Genomic DNA, 17001 nt, shown 5'->3' on the forward strand with positions numbered 1-17001 from the left:
ATACATATACATACATCAATTGTATAAAGCACATCTGTACACTCTTTGCCCCAGTCATTCTCAAAGCATTTGGTCTCCACTTAAGCCCTTTGAATCGGGTCTTCTTTTTTTCCCTCCCTCCCCACTCCCCCCTCCCTCATGAGCCCTTGATAATTCATAAATTATTATTTTGTCATATCTTTCCCTATCCGGTGTCTCCTTTCACCCCCTTTTTCTGTTGTCGGTCCCCCAGGGAGGAGGTCACATGTAGATTCTTGTAATCGGTTCCCCCTTTCCAACCCACTCATCCTCTAGTCTCCTAGTATCGCCCCTCACACCCCTGGTCCTGAAGGTATCATCCACTCTGGATTCCCTGTGTCTCTAGCTCCTATATGCACCAGTGTACAGCCTCTGCTCTCTCCAGACTTGCAAGATAGAATTCAGATCATGGTAGTTGGTGGGGAGGAAGCATTTAGGAACTGGGGGATAGCTGTATTCTTCATCGGTGCTTCATCACACACTGACTGACTCATCTCCTCCCATAGACCCCTCTGTGAGGGGATCTCCAGTAGCTGACAAATCGGCCTTGGGTCTCCACTCTCCACTTCCCCTTTCATTCACTATGGTAAGATTTTTTTTGATGATGATGCCTTATACCTGATCCCTTTGACACCTCATGATCGCACAGGCTGCTTCTTCCATGTGGGCTTTATTGCCGGGCACCATCAGCTTTCTTTGCCACATTTGCTTATGCACCCGTTTGGCCTCGGCGATCATATCATGGAGGTGTGCAGACAATGATATGATTTTTTGTTTTTTGATGCCTGATAACTGATCCCTTCAGGACCACGTGATCACACAGTCTGGTATGTTCTTGCATGTGGGCTTTGTTGCTTCTGAGCTAGATGGCCGCTTGTTTATCTTTAAGCCTTTAAGACCCCAGATGCTATCTCTTTTGATAGCCGGGCACCATCAGGTTTCTTCACCACATTTACTTGTCCACCCACTTTGGCTGCAGCAGTTGTGTCAGGAGGGTGAGCATCATAGAATGCCAATTTAATAGAAGAAAGTATTCATGCATTGAGGGAGTGCTTGAGTAGAGGCCCAAGGTCCTTCCACCACCTTAATACTAAACCTATAAATATAGACACACAGATCTATTTCCCCATCCTGATACATATATTTGCATGCACATGTATTTGTCTAGACCTCTTTAAGTGCCCTTTGCCTCCTAGTTCTTTCCTCTATTTCCCTTGACTTTCCTCCTGCCCCACTATCATGCTCCGTCCCCACCTGGGTTACCTCTTCTTTACTTTACCTTACCCTTGATCATTCCCTACCAGGCCTACCACTCCCCCCTCACCACCAATTTGGATCCCATGTTGTTCCCTTGTCCCTGGGTTTGTTAACTCCACTTCCTTACCCCCTACCTCCACCTTGTCCCCCTTAACTGTCGGTCCCGTTGTTTTTCCTCCAGATAGTTCATCCAGCCTGTCTTATTTAGACAGACCTGTAGAGCTAAAAACATGCATGAAAACAAGACAGAGGAAAACAAAGCAGCAGTAGACAACAAAACACCAACAACAAACCACTGACAAAGAACATAACAAACACATTAGGAAAGAAAAGCTTGTAGTTCGTTCAAGGATCGTTTGTTGGCCTTTAGGAGTGTTTTCCAGTCCAGTTTGTTGGGGCACCATGCCCTGGCCCCAAAGTCCACTTTCAGCATTCCCTGGGGACCTTGCCGCTCCATTCCCTTGCTGTTCTGCTGCATCCCCCGGTGCTTTGCCTCGGTGTGGTGGGATCAGGTCCGGTGCGATTCTCACACTGTGTCTCCGCTGCTGTCCCCTGTAGCACCATTGGACAGTGAGGGGCATCATTTCTCATAGTGGGGCCAGCCATGTTGTTCTCTCTGTGGACTGGCTGCTCTACTCAGGAACATCATCCTCATGGCCTGGTGGGCCAGGCTGTGCTCCCCTCTCTCCTCCTGCCCCTTCATCTTCTCCCATGTGCTCTGATCAGATATGTTCATCTCCCGGAGCTGCAGAGTCAATGTCGTCCTTTGAAACAAATTCTTCTCGGGGGAGGGGCAGGAATCCACTTAATTTTTGGTGCAGGGGCCAGCCTCCCAGACCTCTCCACTGGTTCCCTACTCCACGCCGGGATGTTGCATTCACACCTTGCAGCACTGGGTTGAAGTCTGGTCCCACTTTCCCTGTGGAGATATAAATAATACCCTCCCCTTGGGTGGATTAGTGCCCCATGCCCCCGCTCCCCTTTTCTTCCTTATATTCATCCTTTTATTTTTCCTTTCCTCACCTCCTCCCCAGTTGTCTACCACGTGCATCCCTGGTTTTGGTCTGGTCTCTGCCATACTACACAGTCTTCACCCCCAAAAATTTGTATACAGTAACTTTTTCCCTATGCCCCTTTTGCATTTTTTTAAATACTTACCTCAGTGGGCTCATGTTGTACTTTTCCTTTTGTGTCTGACTTACTTCACTTAGCATGATTTCCTCCATTTCTTCCCCTGCCGCTATGTGCCTCATGCATTCATCACTGCTTTTTAGTGATGCGTAGTACTCCATTGTATGTATATACCACAGTTTTTTAATCCAATCATCAGTTGATGGAAATTTGGGTTGAGAAGCCATATTTAAAATGATATTTTCTTTCTTCTGTATAGGCTATTTCTCAAAATGTTAATTATTTCTAAAAAGGAGATGTACAATCTTGACAACTATTATGCATTTCTTTTTGTTTATATTACAAAAATGTATTAGTTTTATAGGGCTTCTTAATATCAAATTTTATGGTCAAGCATATATGTTTATGCTTAAGTTTATGATCAAGCATATAAATGTTCTTAATTGAATGATAGTTATTTTAAGCTTGTGTTTGAGCTTCTTGCATGAATTCATATTTTGAACTTTCAATTTACTAACTTCTATAACCTACTTAAAATAGAATGCATTTATTATAATATATTTATATTAAGTTTATAAAAACATTTTTTAATTTTAAGAATATTTTTAAACCCAAGACCTACATGTACCATACACAATGTATCTAAAAATGAGGTAATTTAGATAATGTATGCAGTTCTATGCTAGCAGGGCTAAAAAGAATTTAAGCTGGAACAACACTGTATAAAAATAAATCTAGAAAGTAAAATTGAGAATTTGTATTTTTACACTCTTCCTGGAAGAAAGAAAGGAGAGAAGGAGTATCCTTTCTCTGTTTAACCAGTAGGTGTCATGTTTGGATATCAGAGCCTAAGATTGTTTTTAGAGTATCTATAATATTACTTTGTGCTTTTAAAAAAGGATTATATAAGCATTAAGCTTCATTAGCACTAAAATAAATAACGAAATGTAAGCATTTGGTGATTTCCTCTATTAGATTTTTTTAATTTTAAGATACATTTACTGAATGAAATTAAGCAACATTTTACCTTTTATAAGTTTGTCCAAAGGAAACTCAGCACCACAATACTCTTAAACCTAGGTAATCATATCCATATATAGTCAAAATTATTTCTGATCATATATTATTTATTTGTAATTGATAATATACATAACATCTAGAAGTGCAGTAGTTAGAAGTTCAGCTGTTGCAGACAAGTTGTATGGGTTTGACCCACACGCTGCTGTAGGGCCGAATGATGGGGCAGGCTGCTTCTCTAAGTCCTGAAGTCTGTAAGCCTGCGAGGTTGTCCTGTTCTGTCCACTGGGGTCGCTATGAGTTGGAATAAACTCGAAGGCAATGGGTATCTAAAATATTTTTTTTCACCTTTAATTCAAATGTAGAACACTTATTTACCTAAAGTAAAACTTTATGAATATAAAAAAGTTATGAAACAAAGCTAAGCTTTGAAATGGATCCTGTTTATGTGATCACTTATTTTAATCAAGTTTGATACATTGTCATCATCTACGCTCTCACTAAAGTTCTGTCTCTGTAATGTGACACAATAGGATATAACATCTCAAATGTATTTCCTTATTTTATGTTCTATGAAAAATTAATGCATATGATGGTACCCAATGTAGATAAATAAAAATATTTTAAAATATACATTAAACTGTTATTTTGTTTAAAATATTTTGTTTTAAAATATGTTCATATATGCCTTTATATAATGCAATGAAATATAAAAACTGTCGTGAAATTTTAGGATAAAATAAGCCTATTTAGAATATTTGAAGGATCATATTGAACTTTATTCCTACCTTCAAAATGTTTTGATAAACAAATTCATGTTGTATACAAGGACTCTATTCTTTTGGACTACAGTGGCAACTTTTAAAAATAATCTTTAGCATATTATTTAGATGAACAATCCTAGAATTATGACAATTTACTTTTGCAACATTTAGCCAATTACCCTCCTGACAGTCGGCTTAAAGTCCACATAAGGAATGGCCTCAGAGTAAGATGGCTCCTCATTTCTCCCTGGACACAGACCCCCCTGATCTCCCTCAGCTTTGCTCTGGGGATCTGGTGATTGTATCAGGAAGGCTGAGACCAGTTTCAGAGGAGAAAATATTTCTAGGAGGAAAAATAAAAACATACCTGATAAAGAAATTTTAATATATATATTTTTATTGTGAATTAGCTGACGATGCCATTCAACAATTTGTACACATTTGCTTCGTTCCATTGATCGCAACCTCCACAGTTGTCACATCAGCTCCCTGTGCACCCTTGTTCTTGAGAGGCTAGAACCGTGGGCCCTGTACACTATGGAACCAACTTCAGGGCAGAAGTATTAGCTTCATGACGTCTGATCTTCACTTCTTTGCACCAGAATAGGATACTTATAAAAAAATCTGGGTTCTTGTGGCTTGCCTTAGGGTTTATGAATTGATATTTATGCATTACTAAATTTGGAAAATCATTATTCTTTACAGAAATGTAAGGGGAATAATGTTTAAAGGTCAAGAAATAATTTAGATGTGCAACTTTCTCTACATTCAATATAATATTTGTTAAGGTATAAAATCCAATTTGATAGTAGGCCAGATTCAACACATTCACCACGGAGAGTTTCCATGATAGATGTCTGTGGACCACAGCCATGCCAAGCAGGTTAGATGACCATTTAGATGTTGAAAACCTATCTCAAGTGAAGGAAAAGTCATAGTCTCTTCAGAGTAAGCCATATAACATCCTCAGAGAATATATATATGTTAAAATGCATAACATAGTAATAGACATTCAGAAGTATTTGTATTATTTCATAGATCTGTTAACATTTGGCCTAATTTTCTCTTTCTCTTAAAAGTCTCTATTTGCCATCCTTTTGAAAGATGCTGTTTTTCTTTTTCAACTGAAGTAGCCACTGGTTGTGATTTTTTTTCTCCTGTTTCCCTTTGAACACACCTTCTAATCTTTCATTTTCTGTAAAAATTACTTTTCAGAATGGAATCTTATATCCCTTGTATTTCTAGGCTGGGTAAAACAAAAACAAAGCCGTAACAGCACTAGATGCACCGCCTCAACTTTAGATTCTGATCTGACTTTAAAATACTCCAGACTTGTGCTTCCCAAGTGGCACGTGACTTTCTTCATAGATTTTGGAAGTTTATTAACAACAAAACTCTCTTTCGTTGTCTCAGCTACACAGTTCCTCTCCCCAGTTCCATTCTGGGAAATTAGTCTTGTGTACAACTTGGAAAAAATCTTTTGGGTATTGAGTTATTGATTTTGTATATCATTTCATCTCAGCTGAGTGTTGTCCTTTAGTATTGTGAATATTCGATTGTGTGTAATTTATAATGAATGAAAATCCTATACTATGTTTTAAAAAAAGATAATGAGTGTGGTATCTCTTTTCCAGAAACTTCTTTTTTATGCAGAATACTTTTTATTTCTTGGTTCACACAAATTCCTTATAATAGAGCTTTCCATAAATTTCACAAATTAATGATAAAGGACACTTTGATAAATTCAGATATTCTTTTCAATGTGTGTAATTTCACTAGTAAAATTGTCAAAAAATTCAAAAATATTACTCAACTATAAAAATAATGAAGCACTGCTGTGTGCTACATTATGGAAGTCTGGGGAACATTGTTAGTGAAAGAAGCCAAACACAAAATCATGGGATTCCATTTACATGAAATATCTGCAGTAGGGAATTCCTAGAAACAGAAACACAGACGAGTGAACAGGAGATGGTGGTGACTACTCGATGGGGACAGAGTCTCCTCTGAGATAAGGAAATTTGTGAAAGTGAAAGGGTTGAACATTGCACACCTGTGAGCTGAATAGTATATTTTAAAGGAGTTGATTTATATTCACCTCAATGAAAATAATAAGGAAAAATGGTTTCTCTACCTGTGTATTTCCCTTGTGAGCCCCTCGGCCACAATTGCTTCCATTTTTAGTGTTTGAAATTCAGCCCATAACATTGTGCTTCTTATTGTTTTGAAGCAATTCTTTTACAAAGTCTAGAGGATAGGTGACTGGTGATGAAGATGTATTTAAAACTAGCTAAGAATTTCTGCATACAAGGAAAGACAAAGGAAGGCTGTTCATATTTAGTCTAATTTTCAAACTAGAAGGAAAAAATTGAAAATATGTTGAATTTGAGGTGATAAATATTCAACAGTTTAACTTATCTTTCAGTAAGAATTACAAAGCTATTTGAAAGGTCTGAGAAAATGTATGCAGTTTTATTTGAGGACACCAGATCATGAAATCATACCTTCTCATTAAATTACCATTGTTCAGAATACTAACATTTAATAGACTTTCATTAAATATTTGTGAACTTAGAAATAAATGTCTGGTGGGTAATGTGAAAGTTATACTAAGAATATTAAGAATAACAATTAGGTGGAAGTATAATTTCCAATGATATGTAAGTTTTTTGACTTGGAAATTTAAAAATAACAAATGGCTCATATATTTATGATACATTTCTTGTGTCCTAAAAGTACAATCAAAAGCACACTTTTCATTGACCAAAGTTTTCAAGTAGTCTTTAAGTCGAGAATAATATAAACATGAATGTTCACCTTGTGTTTTTTGTTAAAGATGTCATCACCCACTTTTTTATAGACTTACTTTGGATTCTAGGTTACCACTTTTTAAAATGTTCCTCCTATTAACTTCACCACAGACTTCTATGGGGTGATAACTTCTTCCATGTCTCTTAATTTTAGATTGTCTGAGTGGTCAGACCTTAGTCCTCTTCTTTATTTATTTTAGTGTCTTGCTAATCTCTTCAATTTCATATTTAAATGTAACTTTTATCTCAATGTCTAGCAAAATTTTATCTCTAGCCTTGGGTTCTGTTGTATCCCCAGCTAATATATATGATTGTATACTTGATATTCCTATATGAACCACTCAAATGGTTCCAAAGTGACTTCCTAAAGGCTTATGTTCCCCCAAATTTGATCCCCCCATCACTTCCCAATTCATCTGATAGAAATACCAGTCTTCCAGTTGCTTAAGGCAAATAGCCGTGGGGTCGTGTGTGATTCCTCTCTTCCTCTCACATGGTGCATCTAATCAAAGAAGAATTCACCTTACATCTATCCTTAAGATATATGAAAATTGAATTAGATTTAATAGCTCATATTAGCCAATGGGTTGTGCATTAACTGCCTTTCTAATTAGAAGAATTATGCATGGGACTTACAGTAGAAGATGGCAAAGAGTAAAAATATTCAACAAATACTCTTTGATTATATGTCATCATTAAAATGTAAGCACTCTTTGTTTTTAGGAAAAGCGTATGCTCCAGAGTTCTACTATGACACCTACAACCCCGTGTGGCAGAACAGACACCGGGTTTATTCCTATAGTCTGCAGTGGACACAAATGAACCCCGAGGCAGTGGATCGAATTGTTGCTTACCGGTTGGGGATCAGACAGGTGAGAAATTTAACGGTGCCTTTTTGTGGGTGTGTGATCATCTGTGAAGATTTGTTGCTATCGTTTTTCTATTCATTTTGCATCAATTCCATAATACATTTTTACTATACACATAACTGTTGTGAATTACCTATAAATCTTTGAAATTAACTTACACATTTTCCACATAATATTATCATCTCATAATCCTTCCTATTATCCTCCCCAAATCCTTCATCACTACATATATCAGAGAAATTATATGGTATATTTGCTATAAAAAGAAATTCATTTATGAATTACCCACACTTACCTTTAGTGGATAATCATTTGTCATGTTTCTTAGGAAGTTAAATATATTACATATTTCTACTGTAATAAATTCAGAGTACCATATATACTTGAGTATAAGCCAACCTGAATATCAGCCGAGGCACCTAATTGTAGCACAAAAACTACATTAAAAATGAGCTGGAAAACTCAGCTTATATACAAGTATATGCGTTACATATGTTGCTGTTAATAGCATCATGTTTGATGGAGTTGAGGGGCCGCACAAAGGAGGAAGGTACAGAAGGAGATGGGTTGACACAGGGTATATCACTGTTCTTAGGTGCCACCAAGTCGGCTCATAGCAGCCCTGTGTCCAACGGAGCAAACGCTGCCTGGTCTGCACCATTCTCACGATTGTTCTTTGTCTTGAGCCCGTGGTTGCAGCTAAGGTGTCAGCCCATCTTGCCCAGAGCCTTCCTCTTTCTTTCTGCCCTTTAACTGTGCTAAGCATGATATCCTTCTCCACGGTCCTGTCCCTCCTGACCACGTGTTTAAAGTGTGCGTCACCATCCTTGACTCTAAGGAGCATTCTAACTGTATTTCTCCCAAGACAAACTCGGTTCTTTTGGCAGTCCATGGTACCATCAATATCATTTGCCAGTGCCACAAAAGTATCTATGGGATGCTTTTTTTATTTTCTAAAGAGATGTATTAGCCTGTAATTCACATGTCATACAATTGAATAGTGTAAGCATATCAATCAGAGTTGTGCAATCATCACCATGATCAATTTCAGAAAACTTTCTTCTTTCTCCTATTCACTGTTAGCTGCCTTACCCACCCACCCAACCTCTCTGGACATGCCCCTAGGTAATTATCAATCCACTTACTGTCTCTATAGATTTATCTCTCCTGGATTTCATACGCAGAGATTCATACAAAACAAGAAGCAAACAAACAGCAACCAAAAAACCAAACATACAAATCAGCACCAATGACAAAGCAGAAAAGGAAAACGTCAGTCAAAAGAAAACAAAAAATATTAAATATTGAAACAACTTTAAAATTAGTCAAAATGGGGAGATCAAATGATAAAGTGTTACATTTTAGCCTATTTCTCTCATAATCAAATTTACAATTATCTCAGTCACATAGTGTAAAAAGGGGTGATGCTATTCATAGATTTAACATTTTTAAAGGGTGCGTATACACACTTTCTCTTTCCCCATGACTATATTATTAACATTTAGTACTTACATAAAAATTATCAGATGCAAGAATAGTTTCACAAAGCATAATTTATTTTAAAGAATATCTTATTCATAATAGTTAATGATGATAGTCAAAAAGCATTTAAATACAATGAAATTGTGGACATCACATGCTTTTTAAAAACTTGCTTAATAATAGAAAGAAAATATTTTAATGTAATAAATAGGCATATTTTATTTTTCTAAATTATCCCAGAAAAAGTTAGATTCTTCTTCCTTGGCATGTCCATTGGATATCAGGATCAGGACATGAGCAGGTACTAACATGAAACAAAATAAGTCACTCTAGAATTATGACCCGATGATCATGTCTAATGAAATTGTTGTCTAAAAATATAGCCTTTAAAATCTACTAATTAATCTACTAATTACTAATTCTGTATTAATCATTGAATTATATTTAAGGTGTTTTAGACATATAACTTAAGTATCCAAAGTGTTTTAATGAATTTTTTATCCTAAAAGTTAGCATGCATGCATTAAGTTATGAGATCACATTTAATTCAAGGTATTATTAATAATTTGATACATATTTTCTTATTTTAAAGTTTTATTGAGACAGTTCAGATTTTTGTTTGGCCCCATATATCTAAATGCTTTCTTCTACTACAGCACTCCTAGTTTGAAATAGCTCCCCTATTAATATAAATCATGGACTTATTAACATAGCACATTAGTACATCAAATGAAGCCTGTAAAACTACTTTGAATCTTTAATAATTATGGTAATAAATCTGCTTTTAAAAAATTCTATTTTGACTTCATTTCAGCAATTATTTGAAACCTTATTGTCTATCGTTTAATTAAGTTGCATTATGAAATAATTCCTGCTAGGTTCTAAACCCATATTAGATGAGGTTGATACACTAGACCCAGCATTCCTTTTGGCTCTCTGATAACATTAGCTCTAAAGCTTTAGTTAAATGACAGGGTCTGTAGGAAATATGATGAGGCACCTGGTCTTTGAGTATTGGTTTACTCACTTTCCTTTTGAAGTGTCTAGTGTGCCTAAAATAGACAAACAAGCATGAATTCCGGTCTTACTTGGAGGGGAGGGAGGGAGAACAAGTATATCATGGGAAATTACTTATGACAAAAGTTTTCTCAAAATCTCAATGTCGTTAAGTTACGCATTTTCTGTTCAGCTAAGCAATTGTTTAATCCCCTTAGACAGCTACTAGCCTCCCAATTATTTGCTTCATTTGTTGCTTAACAGGAAAGAAAAAGGGTGATTTAAATGTCTGCTTTTTTTGGTCTAAGGAACTAAGAAACACCCAAAATTGTTTCTATGTTATCTGTAGATCCTAAACAACATAAACTTCATTTAGCTTCATTTTAATCATACATAATTAGAGTTTCTAATATAAAATATGATATATTTTATTTAGTTTCTAATTAGTTTTATTTTTATACTTTTCTATAAGTTAAAGAGGTGAGTATGAATTTCTGACTGAAATCTTTGAAATGTAGACTATTTTATTTAATAAAACACCCAATTGATCTGCTCCTATCTTCTTAGTAGTTACAATATATTAAAATGCTTAGAATTATTATATTCATTTGGACAACCATTCAGTCGATGAAACTTGGAGCAGTACTAAAATTTGAAGAGGACAATGAATATGTCTGTGTTCCCTAATGAGTTCAAGTAAATCCTATGATAGAAATAAGGCTCATAGGTGATTCAGTAGAATTCTGAACTTCGGTGGGGAAACCAGATTTTGATAACCACTCAGCACACCTCACAAAACAAAAACTTCTGTCAAAGGATGTTTGTGTTCATTATTATTATGCTGACAGGTTTCAGGGAAGATGCAATAGGAAGCGAGTCCTGGAAGTCTGTTTCTGAAAATCAGCCACTAAAGATCGTATCACAACGGTTTAAGACACAATTAATTGGGGGTATCAATTCACTCACTCATGTGTGAAGTTGCCCTGAGTAGAAGACAGCCAACAACTTAATCCAAATGTTCAGAGTGCCAGCAATACAGATGACAGTGCAGTGCATAATGTCAGATAGTGTGGCTAAGAAATGGTGTCCCTTTTCTAAGTGTTTATTTGTTTTTAACTTTCATTGGTTTAAACTCGTATCCCACCCCTTCTCTGTCAGTGCATCAAACCGTGGGAGCCTGTGCATGTTGCTGTGATCTTGGAAGCTGTGCCACAGTATTTGAAATGCCAGTGGTGTCACCCAAGTCCAACAAGTTTCAACAGAGCCTCCAGACTAAGAACAAACTATGAAGAAGGACTAGATTACCACTTCTGAGGGGTTAGCCACTGAGCAGCTGGCGGATGGGGGTGGCACATTGTCAGATGCAGGGTTGGACGATGGGTCCCTTGGGTGGAGAGCACTCAGAAGTCAGGGAAAAGCCAGCTCCTCGGTGTAGAGTCCCTCTCAATGACAGAGCAAAGCTTTGAGGACCGTCACTCATGAGCATGAGTGAGAGGGAAAGCATGCATTAAAGCTTGACTTGTGGAATGCAGACTATATGAACCTAGTAAAAGTGTAAATCATCATAGATGAAAAAAATGCATGAAGATCAATATTAGGCATGAACTCACTGTTACCGAGTCAATCCCAACTCATAGTGACCCTCTATAGGTGTTCCGAGGCGATAATATCTTTACGGGGCAGATAACCTCATCCTTCTCGGGTGGAGAAATGGGGGCATGAACTGTCACCTTTGCAGTGAGCAGTACACCAGTGACCAACAGCTCACTCAGCAGCTCCTCCAGGGCTCCGTATGCTAGGCTTAGTGACCTGAAAGGCATAGGATTGGCCACTTTGAGTTAGATGGTCGCATGCTTTATTAGGCCTATGTTGACAAATTCAATGGTGTCTTGTTCATCACCATAACAAAAATTAAAATGCCCCCCCCCACATTTCAACATCTATCTTGAAGCACAACACTGTGATAGGATAATATCTATATGGAAGAGACCAGTTAATCCAACTATTATTCAAGGTTATGCACCTACCACTAAGGCAAATAAGAAATTTAAGAATTCTACCAATTAAAAATATTTTGGGGGGCTCTTACAGCTTTTATACATGCCATACATCAAGCATATTTGTACATATTGCCATCATCATTTCCAAAACATTTTCTACTTGAGCCCTTGGTATTAGCTCCTCCCCAGTCCCCTTCCTCTCCCACTCTCTGGAATCCTTAAACAATTATATATTGCTATTGGTTCATTTCTTACACTGTATGTTGTCTCCCTTCACCCACATTTCTGCTATTCATCCTCTTCAGTGGGGTGTGTGTGTCTATATATCCAACCTTGTATGGGCTCCCCTTTTCTCCCCCTTCCCCTTCCTGATCATCCCCCTACCCTCCCGATATTGCTATTCCCACTACTGTTCCTGAAGGTTTTATCTGAATTCCATGTGTTGAGAGCTCTTATCTGTACCAATGTGTGTTTTCCAGTCCAGTCAGATTTGTAAGGTAGAACTGGGTCATGGTAGTGGCGGGGGTGGGGTGGGGGAGGAAGCATTCAGGAACGAGAGGAATGATGTGTGTTTCATCGGTGCTATACTACACCTTGGTTGAATCATCCCTTCCTTATAACCCTTCTTTGGGGAGATATCCAATTGTTTACAGATGGGCTTTGGGTCTCCACTCCAAACACCCTTGTTCGCATCAGTATAGTTGTTTGTTTTGAATCTTTTGATGTCTGAGTCCATCAACGGCTCATAATCGCAAAGGCTAGTGCATTTCTTCCATGTGGGCTTATTTGCTTCCCCGATGCATGGCTGCTTGTTTAACTTCAAGCCTTTAAAACCCCAGACACTGTATCTTTTGATAGCCAGGCGCCATCACTTTGTTCACCACATTGGCTTATTTACTTACCCATTTCCTCTTCAGTGATCATGTTGGGAAGGTGAATATCAAAGAGTGCCAGGTTATTAGAACAAAGTGTTCTTGTGCTAAGGGGGGCCTTGATTAGAGGGCTAAAGTCTATCTGCTATCTTAATACTTAACATATAAATATATGTACATTGGCCTCTATCACTTTCATTAGAAATTAGTATATTTATATACATAATACCTATAACTATACTTCTATAAATAACATTTGCCTCCTATTTCTTTCCTCTATTTCCTTTCACCTTCCTCCTATCCCACTGTAATCCTCACCCTCCATTCGGCACTCAGGAATTCCTCTCAGATACTTTGCATTTAAAATATTAAACCCCACTAAACATTATACACCCTCCTTGTCATCACTTTTTGATCTCTTATTCCATTATCCCTGAGTTTGTTGGTTCCCCGCCCCCTCCTCTCCCATATCCCACAAGACCACCGGTCCCGCTGTTTCTCCTTGGGATTGTTGTCCTGCCTATCTTATATAGATAGACATAGAGCAAAACAAAAACAAAACCAGAAAACAAAACACAACACAACAAGGGGGGAAAAACCTATCGATAGTTTCAGGTCTGTATGCTGACCCTGTTGTCTGTTTTCTGATCAAGTCTGATGACATTTCAGAATGTCTATTTTCAGGATTCCCCGGGGACTTGGTTACTTTGCTCCCCTTGCTGCCCTGTTGTTGCACTCCCTTTGCGTTTCACCCTGTTGTGCATGGGGCAGACCAGGCACACTCTCCACACAGTGTCTCCAGTTCTGTCCCCTGTATCGCTATGGGTCACTGAGGGAGTGTCATGTCTCGTGGTTGGGCTAGCCCTGTGGTCCTCTCTGTGCATTGGCTGCTCTGAACAGGGATGTCATCCCTGGGTGGTCTGGACAGACCTGCCTCTCTCCCCGGGTTAGATCTTCAGTGCTGTCCTCTGTATTGCCTTCTTCTGGGGAGGGGTCAACATAGATTAGCTTGACTCTGGCCCCATCGTCCTCTCTATGAGTTTGCTGCCCCATGCCAGTGTATTGCCCTCAAGACTTCGCATTCTGGCATGGGGTCTGTTCTCTCTCTCCCTTTCTTTTGGAGACATAAACAATACCCGCTCCATGGCTATATTAGTGTCCTCTTCCTGATCACCCTTTTTAAAATTGTTTGCCTTTTATTCGTCCCCCATCTCTCCCCCCTCCTTTTAAGTTGGCTGCCATATGTATCCTTGAATGGGGTCAGACCCCTGCCAAAGTGCCTGGACCTCAACCAAGGATTGATGCATTAAGTAGCTCATGTTCTATGCCCATTGTATTTCTGAGCTTGCATCAGTGAAGTCATGTTGTACTTGTTCTTTTGTGCTTGGCTAACTTCACTTAGCACAATTTCCTCTAACTCATCCCATGAGACAATGTGCTTCATGTGTTCCTTGCTGCTTTTTAGGGCTGCATAATACTCCATTGTATGTATGTACAAGAGTTCTTTAATCCATTAGTCAGTTGATGGAAATTTAGATTGTTTCCAGGTCTTCATGAGTGTGAATGGTGCTGCGATGAACCTTGGTGTTCCGATGCCTGGTCTTGGTCTGTTTCTTACTTCCTCTGGGTACATGCCCAGTAGGGGATTGCTGGATCATTTCTTTTAGGCGTCACCGGATTGGCTTCCACAGTGGCTGCACATAGCTACAGGACCACCAACAGTAGATGAGAGAACCTAGCTCACCAAGACCTCTCCAGCACTTGCTGCTCTCTGATTCTTTGAATCCAGGGTGTTAGGTGGAATCTCATAGTTATTTTAATTTGCATTTCCCTATGGCTAATGATTAGGAACAGTTTCTCATATGTTTATTGGCAATTCAGATTTCTGCCCTTGTGAAACTTCTGGTCAGGTCTTTAGTCCACTTCCTCAGAGGACTCTTGGTTTTTTTTTCTAGTTGTAGACTAGCATATTGTATATTTTAATAATAAGCCCCTTGTCTGATGTGTCATTGATAAAGATGTTTTCCCAGTCTGTGGACCCTCTTACTGTGCTCTTGGCAAAGTCCTTTGATAGGCACAGGTATGTTATCTTCAGTGTATCCCACTTGTCAACTTGTGCCTCCTCTGTGCTTGTGTCCTTCCCTATATCCAACAGCCTCTGCATTCTCTGTGCAAGAGTTCTTAGGTGTGTCCCAATTCTCAAGATGATGGCACTAATAGTTTGGGTTTTACTTCAAAGTCTGTGATCCATCTGAACTTTATTTCTTGTGCATCAAGTGAGGTAAGGGTCTTGTTTCATTTTTCTGCAGGTAGATATCCATTTTTTTCCCCCAGCACTATTTGTTGAAGAGGGCATCCGATTCCCATTTGATATTTTAGGGACACTTATAGCAGATCAGTTATCTGTATGCTGATGGTTTTTCCCCTGGATTGTCTGTACCTTTCCATTGGACTTAGTATCTGACATTATACCAATAATACACTGTTTTGACCATGTGTATCAGACTTATGTGCTAATATCAAACTTAGGGACTTCATCTGAACTGGGCTGTGATATTTTCTCGATATCCAATTGCTCTTATGATAGAGCTCTTTCTTATATACATATGGGTGTCTGACTTTTTTCTCTAGTCTTCTGAGACTAACACAGTATTAAAGTCAGGTAAAGCAAGCCCTCCTAATTGGTCCTTCTTCTTGAGGGGTTCTCTGCTAATTCTGGGCTTCTTCCCCTCCATAAGAAGTTGGTGATCAATTTTTCTAACTCCTTGAAAAAAAGATGTTGGTATTTGTATCGGGCATAGCGTTATATTTATATAGTGCCTTGGGTAGGATTGGCATCTTTACTAATTGAGTCTTCTGATCAATGAGCATGGGTTATATTTCCATTTGGGGAGGTGACTTTGATTTCTTGTAATTAATAGTATTTTGCATTTTTCTTTATATAAATCTTTGTATTTTGGTTAGGTATATCCCTAGATATTTCAATTTGTGTTTTGCTAATTGAAGGGTACTACCTATTTTATCTCCTATTCCATGATCTTATCAGCTGTTCATAGAAATCCTATAGACTTCCATTTGTTGATCTTGTATGCTGCCACTGTGCCATATTCCTCTATCACTTCCAGCACTCCTCTTGTGGATCATTTGGGGTTTTCAATATATAAAATCGTATCATCTGTGAAGAATGATAGCTTCACCTCTTCTTTCCCTAATTAATGTCTCTAATGTCTTTCCTTTGCCTTATGTTGTTAGCTAGGACTTCCAGTACGGTGTTGACTAAATGAGAGGCATCCTTACCTGGTCCTCTTTTTCAGTGGGAAAGTTTTCATCTTTTCTCCATTCACAACTACATTGGCTGTTGGTTTTTAATATATAACTTGTATTATATTGAGGAATTTTCCTTCAATTCCTGTCTTCTTGAGTGTTTTAAACAAGAATAGTGTTGGATGTTGTGAAATGCTTTTTCTGCATCTATCAATATTATAATGTGGTTCTTATCCTTTTTCTTGTCAATGTGGCAAATAATGTTGATGGCCTTTCAGATATTGAGCCATCTCTGCATCCCTGGAACGAATCTCACGTGTTCAGGATGAATTATTCATTTTATATATTTTATATTCTATTGGTCAATATTTTGTTAAAGATTTTTGCATCAGTGTTCATTGTAGATATTGGTCTATAGTTCTCAGTTCTTGTGGGGTCCTTGGCCACGGTAAGTATCAGTATTTTACTAGCTTCATAGAAAGAGTTTTGGGGTTTGCCGGCCCTTCCTATGCTCCGGATGT

The 17001-nt window shown here is 38.1% G+C and overlaps 1 protein-coding gene across 1 annotated transcript in view; it reads left to right on the forward strand.

Moving 5' to 3' along the window:
- Nucleotides 1-17001, forward strand: part of MDGA2 (MAM domain containing glycosylphosphatidylinositol anchor 2) — a 1044700-nt gene that overhangs the window by 923656 nt on the left and 104043 nt on the right. Inside the window, exon 10 of the mRNA XM_075531139.1 lies at nucleotides 7721-7869. Within this exon, the coding sequence (XP_075387254.1) occupies nucleotides 7721-7869 (149 nt within the window). The remainder of the gene's footprint in view (nucleotides 1-7720; nucleotides 7870-17001) is intronic.

Source organism: Tenrec ecaudatus, chromosome 14 (genome assembly GCF_050624435.1).
Source record: "Tenrec ecaudatus isolate mTenEca1 chromosome 14, mTenEca1.hap1, whole genome shotgun sequence".
Classification (NCBI taxonomy): Eukaryota; Metazoa; Chordata; class Mammalia; order Afrosoricida; family Tenrecidae; genus Tenrec; species Tenrec ecaudatus.